General features: G+C 34.5%; 4 protein-coding genes across 4 annotated transcripts; 1 reads left to right on the top strand and 3 right to left on the bottom strand.

The window, feature by feature from the left end:
* Positions 1-2001: 2001 nt before the first annotated feature.
* Positions 2002-2675, top strand: LOC104248490 (basic blue protein-like). The gene is made up of 2 exons (XM_070160128.1): positions 2002-2236; positions 2348-2675. The coding sequence occupies exons 1-2, from the start codon at positions 2065-2067 to the stop codon at positions 2542-2544; spliced, it is 369 nt and encodes a 122-aa protein (XP_070016229.1). The 5' UTR covers positions 2002-2064; the 3' UTR covers positions 2545-2675.
* A 112-nt stretch (positions 2676-2787) lies between these two features.
* LOC104248489 (basic blue protein-like) lies at positions 2788-3478 on the bottom strand. The gene is made up of 2 exons (XM_009804750.2): positions 3234-3478; positions 2788-3017 (listed from the first exon to the last, which is right to left on the bottom strand). Exons 1-2 carry the CDS (start codon positions 3397-3399, stop codon positions 2824-2826), a joined length of 360 nt encoding a protein of 119 aa, XP_009803052.1. The 5' UTR covers positions 3400-3478; the 3' UTR covers positions 2788-2823.
* Positions 3479-6247: 2769 nt separating this feature from the next.
* Positions 6248-8533, bottom strand: LOC138873700 (uncharacterized). Its single transcript, XM_070152178.1, has 3 exons — positions 7859-8533; positions 7166-7371; positions 6248-6755 (listed from the first exon to the last, which is right to left on the bottom strand). The coding sequence occupies exons 1-3, from the start codon at positions 8531-8533 to the stop codon at positions 6248-6250; spliced, it is 1389 nt and encodes a 462-aa protein (XP_070008279.1).
* A 295-nt stretch (positions 8534-8828) lies between these two features.
* Positions 8829-9512, bottom strand: LOC138873696 (uncharacterized). Its single transcript, XM_070152176.1, has one exon. It carries the CDS (start codon positions 9510-9512, stop codon positions 8829-8831), a length of 684 nt encoding a protein of 227 aa, XP_070008277.1.
* Positions 9513-9858: the final 346 nt, after the last annotated feature.

The raw sequence follows: 9858 nt of genomic DNA, 5'->3' as shown, positions 1-9858 counted from the left end.
TCAGCATGTTCCCCTTTTTCCCGTCTTATTATATTTCATTCTTGTTATTATTGTTTCTCGTACATCATTTAATTGCACATGTTTATGTGGTTGTTATGTTCTAGCCTCGTCACTACTTCGCCGAGGTTAGGCTCGACACTTACCAGTACATGGGGTCGGTTGTACTGATACTATACTCTGCACTCTTTTGTGCAGATTCCGGTATTGGACCCTACAGGCCGTAGTTCGAGGTTGTTGCCTTCAGTCCAGTGGAGACCCGAGGTAGTCCTGCAGGCGTCCGTAGGCCTTGATGTCCCCTTCTATTATATTTCTTTCTGTTTTATCTATTTCTGAGACAGATTTGTATTTTCTTATTAAGACCACTATTTGTAGTATTCGTAGACAGTCCGTTACATTGTGACACCAGTTCTGGGTGGAGTTGTATTATGGATTTCATATTAGTATTCAGTTAGATTGTTAAATTCCGTTCTTCCGCATTTTATTCCGTTGTTTATGTTATGCTAACTTGTAAATTGCTAAAAAATAAAGTAAAAAGGTAAACAAATCAGTAACGTTGGCTTGCCTAGCGAGTTCAATGTTAGGCGTCATTACGATCCCGACAGTAAAAAATTTGGGCCGTGACAATATAATTGTATACAGAAGTTGAATTTCGTCTCCGACGTACTTCAACTCACAAAGACAATCACCAAATAGCTCTTCACTGAATAGCTTTAAAATTTAATCGCAACTTCTAATTTGTCAAAAAATTCCACAAATCATAAAGCCCATTTACGAGCTTTCTTTTAAAAATTCCCACAATGAAGTCTTTAAATTTTCACTTTAATTCATCCAGTAATATTTAAATGCATGATGATAAACATGAATATTACTCTCAATTCAATTTCTAACACATATTGATCTCCGTAATACTCTGTTAATAGATATAAAGAAGTTTCAAATTATATACAAAATAAACTAAATTAGATAAGACAAAGAATATTGGCTAATATTAGTTGAGAAAGTACCAGCATATACTTCTCCGTAATTGTTATACTACTTATAATTGCAGAAGAGAAACGTTTGTAGATCAAACTTTTCCGTTGGACTTGATTACCGTAGTTAAATTCAAGGTAAAACGTCACAACCGTTTTACATTGGTTGAATTTGATTAGCCATCAAGTCCACTAAGAATACTACGTTACTTGACACGTGATAAAAGTTTGACCTTTTGGAAATGACAAGTGACATTTGGCTTGATTTAACGTATTCGTGAGCTTTTTTTCACTTTATCCCCGCCAGAAATTATTTATATTGGATAACTGGAAAAGTATATAAAACTTATATAATTTTTATATATAACATACATAATGTGTGTATATATATATATATATATATATACAAAAAATATTTATTTATATTTTACTATTATTTGAAAGCGGCTATATAATATCATTTTTCTAATTCATTTTGTGTAGCCGAACTAGTTGATCCAACTCAACGTAGTTGGATACTTGGATTATTGATCCATATATTTATTTGGGCCAATCCAATGAGTACTAAACGTTTATGTAGCCCTTGTGTTAGCTCAATCCAATAAGTGCCTACACAGTAAACTATAAATTAAAATTTGTTAAAAGTATATAAAACTTCAACACCTGTATATTACCTTTAAATTGCAAATGATGTCACTTTTGCTTATTTGGAAATTATATCATTTTCCCCCTTTTCTTTCTGTAACATTTCCTTCGGTAATCCTACTCACTTTTGCCTCTTCGGAAACTCTATCAATTTTTTCCCATTTTCTTTTGTACTAATATTTTATTGACTTATCATAAAAATAAAGATTCTTTAATTTTTTACAATGAAAAACTTCGAAGATTATGATTTTGGCAGGTTGTTAACAAATTTGCAGATAATAGTAAAACAGTAGATATTCCAAATCCAATGAATAGTGAGTCAAATGGTACAAGAAGTTCCCTATAAAAAGGGTCTAAATTCTCATTCAATTGGCACAACAACACTAAGAGCCTTTCTTTTATAAAATAATCCTTTTGCGTATCTATTTAATATATTCATTCTTAAAAAATGTCAGGAGGAAACAGAGCCACAATTATTGCCGCAGCTGTGATGCTATGCGTCTTACTTCAAACCAGCATTTCAAGTGCAGCTACATTTCCTGCTGGTGGCGCTAATGGTTGGGGTTTCAACATGAATGGTTGGCCTAATGGCCAGACTTTCAAGGTTGGCGATGTCATTGGTAAGCATTCATAAACATACTTTTTATATTCAAATAATAATGAAAATGTGCATCTATATATTTGACAAAAATTATCGTTTCTCTATTTCGTTTTTCTTTCCTAAAATACAGAATTTAAATACATGGCTGGGATGCACAACGTGGTGAAAGTGAGCAAGGCAGGATTTGACGCTTGCGATGGTACTGGAGGACAAGTTTTTAGTTCAGGAGACGACAAAGTAACACTTGTACAAGGAACGCAATACTTCATTTGTACAATCGGACCACACTGTTCTAATGGCGTCAAGGCTGCTGTTACCGCCAATTAATTTATTTCAAATTAAACTGCATTTATCAAAATTAAATCTAGTAGTATTAATTCATTCCAATTGTTGTACTTTGGTGTACCAATGATGTAGAATGTTTTATTTCATGATCCATATAGATAATTTTTTGCTTGTGGAGTACTTGAATTAAAAAAAAAAAGAGATTAAATTATAAGTTGTCATTTCATTCTTCAAAATATAGAAATGAAGAGATAATAAAAAAAACAATGGGAAGAAAGCAACATATTATTTATTTATTTATTTATTTATTTATTTGATTTTTTACTTAGCAGTAACTGAAATCTTTTGGCCACCATTACAATGACCAGGAATGCCGCAAATAAAATAGTATGTGCCTTTGCCAAGAGTTACTCTATCATTCCCAGAACTAAGTATTTTCCCAGAAGCGTTACAACTACCATAATTAGCCTTGTTCACTATCACCACATTGTGAACACCTTTAGGATATTTGAATACTGCAAGAAAAAAAAAAGGTTTGTTAATGTCATGGAAGTAATAAACACTACATAAACTCCTATTTAATCCGACATAAACAGTTATTTTTCTTTAACATACTATCTCACTTTGATAAATAAGCACTTCTGTGATGTAACTTTTTTTTTATTTAAAAAAAAAAAAAGATTGTGACATGTAAATAAAAGGCACAATAATGGGTACAAGTAGTTTCATACCAAGCACATCGCCAGCTTTGAAATTCTTGCCATTAGGCCAGTTACTAACACCAAAAGTCCAGCCATTGCCATCTCCAACATTGTAAATAGCAGCATTAGTTATTTGAATAGTAAACAAGGCCAAAAACATGACCCATAAAATTGCAGACCCATGTTTCCTTGACATTTTGTTTTACTTAGTAATTTGTACTTTTTTTTAAAATAGAAATTTTAAGGCTGAGTGAGGGATGAAATTCATTTCAAAAAGTTTTAATTCAAAGACTAAGAAGTTAGCTGAATGCCTTGAGTTACAACTTTATGGCTTTTTTATAGTGGTACTAGCTAGACTGCCCAATTATTGCTAATTTAATTTTCTAGATTTTGACAATCTTGTTTTGGGCATTCAATGTAGATTTCATGAAATCTACCCATGTTGCATAGTGGAAAAGTGCGACTTTTTTCGTGCAATAAGTTTTTTTTTTCTTTTTCTTTCAAGTATGGACGATTTACAGATAAGAGCTCAAATAACCGTTTGGGTGAAGTTAAATGAGCAAAATGTAAATAGGACCGTCGGCCAAAATTAATTATATTTATTGGCTAAAAGGTGTATTTTATATATACAATTTATCGGCTAAAATGTCGAGATTAATATTGGTTGTATATATTTACTCCATGTGTGTTACTTGTTAATCTCATACTAGTAGTTACCTTTTTTTTTTTTTTTTTTTTTTACGCGAACTTGTGTATATTGCGCGTAAAAAAAATGCTTGACTAAAATTTTCTTTAAGACCAAAAACAACTCAAACTAATTGATCAGATTGTTGGAATCCTGGAATAAATGATGAAGGAAATTGAAATTAATTAGGCTTTTAAGTCCTTGAATCAGTGAAAGACCAAATAGTAAGACCGCCAGATAGGGGTGTACAAAAGAAACCGACAAACCGTACCAATCCGATAATTTGAGTCAAACCGAAAAAAAAATACGACTATGATTCAGTTTGATTTGGTTTGGTGTTGAAAAAAAAACCCGACCATAATTAGTCTAGTTTAGTTTTAACTAAATAAAGTCACATCGAAACCAAACCAACCCGACATTATATATAGAAATTCTAAATATATTTAATATATAAACATACTTATTGTGATATAATTTATAAATATTTCTTAATTTTTTTCATAATTTTATCTTTTAAGGTATTATTTCAAGATTGGACTTAGAGCTTTTGAATGCTCCAATAAGTATTATAACCATTAATATTAATAACTCAAATAATGCTAACTGTTGAAGATGGAGATCAGAACAATTGACATTTCTCCATTGATGAACCTGGCCGAGCTTCAGAGAAGGTTCTAGAGATTAGAAGAATTGGGAAAAATGAAATTGTGTATTATTTCGATGTCTGAGAAGTGTATATACACGAGTGTCTAAGAGAGAATTAAAACATGACTACTAATTATAAAAATGTCACTCTAACTAACTCAACTACATAGCTAACTAACTCAACTACATGACTAACTAACTCAACTATGTATACACATAAATATTACATTAACTATTCTCAATACCCCCCTCAAGTTGGAGGTGTGGAACTCACTGTCAACTTGCTGAGAAGATCAGAGTGTTTAACTCATGTGAGGGCCTTTGTTAAGATGTCAACCAATTGAGCATAGTTGGAAATGTGATGTAGTTCGACTAGCCCATCTTGTATCTTGTCCCGGACAAAGTTACAATCCACTTCGATATGTTTTGTCCTCTCATGGAATACACGATTTCTTGTAATATGAACAGCTGCTTGGTTGTCACAAAATACAGTTATGGGATTGGTACACATGACTGTCAGCTCTTCTAGCAATCTCTTTATCCATGCCAACTCACCAACAACTTTCCTGATTGACCTATACTCTGCTTCTGCAGAATATAGTGAGACAATAGTTTGTTTCATTGACTTCCAACTAATAGGGCTATCCCCAAGCAACACAATGTATCCACTCACAGATCTTCTTGAATCACGACAAGTAGCCCAATCCGAGTCACAATATGCATTTACAATATAGCTAGGGTCGTTGGACAAAAATATCCCCAAAGTAGGATCTTTCTTCAAGTATCTAAGAACATGTACAACAACTTTTAGGTGAGGTCCCCTTGGTGCCTACATAAACTGGCTCAAATATTGGACATTGTAGGCTATGTCCAGTCTTGTATTTGCTAAGAAATTTAACTTCCCAACTAGCTTCCTCTAAGACTCTGGGTCAGACAACAAGGTTCCTCATCACTTCTCAATTTAATGGTAGAATAAAGTGAGAGCTAACAGGGGAATATGTCAAGCAACCATACTCTTTCAGTAGGTCTATAATGAATTTTCTCTGGCAAATCAGTACTCCATAAGCCTTGTACAATATTTCTAGCCCCAAGAAGTAGTGTAACTTCCCAAGATCCTTTATTTTAAATTGCTTATGTAGGAAAGCCTTCAGTTCTGTAATTTCCTCCAAGTTGGTACCTATAAGAATTACATCATCTACATAAACAGCTACAAAAGACTGTCGAGTTCCCTTGTTTGTAGACTGTGAGTAATCACTAGCTGAATGTCTAAAGCCCCTAGAATGTAGAGACTCTGTCAATTTGTCAGACCATTGTCTGCTAGTTTGTTTTAAACCATATAGTGACTTTCTAAATTTGCATACTAGATTTCCTTTAGGTGTCATTAAACCTTGTGGAATCTCCATGTACACTTCTTTATGTAGATCCCCATGAAGAAATACATTGTTTACATCTAGTTGATAGAGATTCTACCATCTCTTCACTGCAATGCTGATTAATGTTCTGATTGTGGTCATTTTCACCACTGGTGAGAAAGTCTCTATGTAATCAATTCGTGCTTCTTGTGTGTATCCCTTCACTACAAGCCTTGCTTTGAATCTTTCTACACTTCTATCTGCCTTGTATTTGATCTTGTGTACTCTTTACAACCTTTAGCTTTCTTTCCTGCAGGCATTTCAACTAGATCCCAAGTATGGTTAGCATATAAAGCTTCAAATTACTGTGTCATTGCCATTTGCCATGCTGGATTCATAGATTCCTCCTCATAAGAAGATGACTCACAATCATGTGAAATGTTTCTAAGTAATTGTTGACTCTCAAGATGCAAGACATTAAAAGAGACATGTTGCTTATTGTTGCAGAATACATTGAATGATGTGTGGATGGTGTGATGTTCAGATTCTGTATTTTGATGTTGAAGAGTTGGCAAGGAATACACATAGTCTTTGAGGTGTGTAGGAGTACTATGAGTTCTGCCTGATCTTCTAGGATTTGAGGGATTTATTTGAAGATTATTGGACTCAATATCTTGAGATTCAGTGGACTGTGCTTGTGTGGATGACTGAGAACCAGGGTTATTTTCTGGAGACATGTGTGAGCTTGACATCTGATTAGGTGTTGTTAAACTAGATGGAGAAAAAGGTGAACTAGGTGGAAGAACAGGTGCAACAGTATCATTTACAGGTCTATCAGTGACCGAAATTGATGCATCTTCATCATACATGCTACAATCATTTGACTCCCCAGAAGTAGGGTGGAAGCAAGATAGATTGCAATTTATCAGATGCAGTACAGAAGGAAAATTGGAATGTTCAGGTAAAACGGCAAAAGAAAAAATATTTTCATGGAACATTATATCTCTAGATATATGTATTCTTTTTGTGGATAAGTCTAGGACCTTGTAATATTTTGTACCAAAGGGATAAACCTACAAACATATGAGGTGTTACACTTGGTTCAAACTTGTCTCTATGAGTTTTCTGTGTACAAGGGAGCACAGGCAGCTAAAATTCTTAAGTTGTGAATATTTGGGCCTTTTGATGTACAGAAGTTCAAAGGGCTTTTGTCATTAAGAACAGTGGATGGGAGCCTATTTATTATATAGGTAGCTATCAGAATGCACTCCCTACAGTACCTTATGGATAGTTTGGACTGGTAAAGAAGGGCTCTTGCTGTTTCAAGAAGGTATTTGTATTTTCTTTCCACCACACCATTTTGTTGTGGTGTGTATGGACAAGTTTTCTGATGTACTATGTCTTTTTCTTGGAAGTATGTCATGGTTTCATTGTTAACAAATTCTAGATCATTGGCAGATCTAATGGTCTTAACTGAGGTGTCAAACTGATTTTCAATCATGGATAGAAAACTTTTAATGGCATGAAATGTATTGCTTTTGCAACTTAAGAGGTGAGTCCAGGTTGACCTACTAAAATCATCAACCATGTTAAGAAAGTATTTTTAATTATCGTGTGTTAATGTATGGTAGGGCCCCCACAGGTCTACATGGATTAATTCAAAGATTTTCGTGGATGAAGTGGTTCTTTCGGGGAATGGCAGCCTAGTCTGTCTAACCATAGGGCAGATTGAACAAATAAAAGGTTGTTTGGGAGCAAAATTGGCTGATTAGATATTTTCATCATTTTCACAAAAGGTACATGTCCTAGCCTATTGTGCCACAAGTAATCAACATTATTTCCATAAGATGCAGAACATATAGAAGAAGAACTCACAGTAAAAGGATTCATTTTATTGCATGAATGGATACTTTAAGATGGATCATTTACAGTTGGTAATGAATGAGATGGATGAGTTTGATCCTTTTTCTTACTGCATTGTTATTAGAAATGAAAATACAAGAATGAGACAAACTAGAAATTGAAACAGTAGATGGACTCAAGTTTGAACAGCTGTGACACTTTGAACAAAGAAAGTATAATCCATTTCTTGCCTTACCAATCTCCAGAGGCCTCTTCATTGAAGGGGCATGCATTAGACAAAGATACTTGTTGAAATTAACCATGCAATCAAGATGCTCTGTTAATAAGTGGATTGAAATGAGGCTGTATTTGAAACTAGGTACATACAAGACTCTAACCAAAGTTAGTTTAGGACTAAGGAAAGAATCACCAATTTCTGTCACTTTCACCTTGTATCCACTAGGTAAGGTAACAAGGAACAGATAAGGTAGGATTCTAATGTTGGTTAGAAATAATTTTCTATATGTCATGTGGTTTGTAGCTCTACTGTTTAATAACCATAGATCAACAATTGAATTTGAACATTTACATATGGTTGTTTTAACTATCTTATTATAAGTACAGCAAGCTAGAATACCTACAAAGTTCACAGCTCTACTAGTGATCATGTTTGTATTTTCTCCTGCATTGTTGACTTTGAAGTTCTCCAACAGATTCAACAACTGGTTATATTGTTCCTTTGTTAGATTCTGAAGATTTTGGTTATGGTTCCTGCTATCAATATCTTCATTGCTGCAGACTTGCATCTCTTTACACTAACCATGGACATTTGCAGCAGATCATGTGTTCCTACCTTTTGTAAACTTTAAGTCTTGTGGAAACCTATGTAACCTATAGCAGTATTCCTTGGTATGCCCCTGTTTTTTTACAGTAGTCACAATACAACTTAGATGTATTAGGAGAAAATGCAGTTCTATACGAGTTATGTCCTGTAGTATTGTCTTGTGGAGTATAAATGGTTCTGAATTTATTGTTTCCTGGTCCATTCACATTCAGAGAGGTGGATTCCATGACTAGGCGATTATTTGGTCTAATTTATCTCTATTTCTCCTCCTGAATAAGGATGGAGAAAGCCTGTGCAATACTAGGCAGGGGATTCATCATTAGAATACTTCCTCTAACAATTGTGTGGTCTTCATTGAGTCCCATTAAAAACTGAATTAGCCTTCGATCTTGTTCTATCTTGTACATATTTCCCTTGGCACCACAAGTGCATTGACATCCACATTGGGCATGTGTATTCAAGGTATTAAGCTCCTCCCAAATCTTTTTCATTTTTGTGCAGTATCCAGTTATGTCTAGGGTTCCTTGATTTAGGTCGTTGATTTCCTTTTTTAATTGATAAAGTTTTGCTCCATTTGTTTGATTGTACATGTCCTCAAGCTCTTTCCATAGCTCCTTTGCATCGCTCACGTACTGTAGACCATCAGCCAAGTCCTTTGAGAGTAAGTTTAGAATCCACAATGTCACCATATCATCGCATCGTGCCCATCGATCATAGGTCGCCTCTCCAGCATTAGGTTTCTTACACTTTCCTATGATGAATACGACTTTGCTTTTCAGAGAGAGGGCTCTAAGAACACCTCTCATCTTGGATATATAGCCAGTGCCGTCAAATGCCATCGATACCAAAATAGTCCCAACACTTTTCGATGGGTGCATGTATAGTGGATTGGTCGAATCCAAAATTGTGGCGGTATCCTGAGTATCTTTGTTTTCAGCCATGAATTTAAGTAGAGAATGTCAGGAATTTGAGTTAATTAAGGATTTAGAGTGTGTGAATCAATCATTCGCAGAGAAAAAATTGCGGACTGAGAACTTCCGATTTGTAATTTCAATATCGGGTGAAAATAACGAAGAAGAAAATAGAATACGAACTGGATGTGGATCGGAGATTATGAGCTGAGCTCTGATACCATGTTGAAGATGGATATCAGAACAATCGACATTTCTCCATTGATGAACCAGGTCGAGCTTCAGAGAAGGTTCTAGAGATTAGAAGAATTGGAGAAAATGAAATTGTGTATTATTTCCATGTCTGAGAAGTGTATATACACGTGTGTCTAAAAGG

This window comes from Nicotiana sylvestris, chromosome 1 (genome assembly GCF_000393655.2).
Source record: "Nicotiana sylvestris chromosome 1, ASM39365v2, whole genome shotgun sequence".
Lineage (NCBI taxonomy): Eukaryota > Viridiplantae > Streptophyta > Magnoliopsida > Solanales > Solanaceae > Nicotiana > Nicotiana sylvestris.
This window is presented reverse-complemented; position numbering and strand designations above follow the sequence as displayed.

Bases quoted from the DNA above. Each gene is read 5' to 3' on its own strand.
- LOC104248490 (XM_070160128.1), top strand. From the start codon at position 2,065: ATGTCAGGAGGAAACAGAGCCACAATTATTGCCGCAGCTGTGATGCTA. The intron at 2,237-2,347 runs GTAAGCATTCAT...CCTAAAATACAG, and splicing joins CAAGGTTGGCGATGTCATTG to AATTTAAATACATGGCTGGG.
- LOC104248489 (XM_009804750.2), bottom strand. From the start codon at position 3,399: ATGTCAAGGAAACATGGGTCTGCAATTTTATGGGTCATGTTTTTGGCC. The intron at 3,018-3,233 runs GTATGAAACTAC...TTTTTCTTGCAG, and splicing joins CAAAGCTGGCGATGTGCTTG to TATTCAAATATCCTAAAGGT.
- LOC138873700 (XM_070152178.1), bottom strand. From the start codon at position 8,533: ATGCAAGTCTGCAGCAATGAAGATATTGATAGCAGGAACCATAACCAA. The intron at 7,372-7,858 runs GTAAGAAAAAGG...ATTGAAAATCAG, and splicing joins TCATTTCTAATAACAATGCA to TTTGACACCTCAGTTAAGAC. The intron at 6,756-7,165 runs GTACTGTAGGGA...AAATGATTGTAG, and splicing joins CAGTCCAAACTATCCATAAG to CATGTATGATGAAGATGCAT.
- LOC138873696 (XM_070152176.1), bottom strand. From the start codon at position 9,512: ATGGCTGAAAACAAAGATACTCAGGATACCGCCACAATTTTGGATTCG.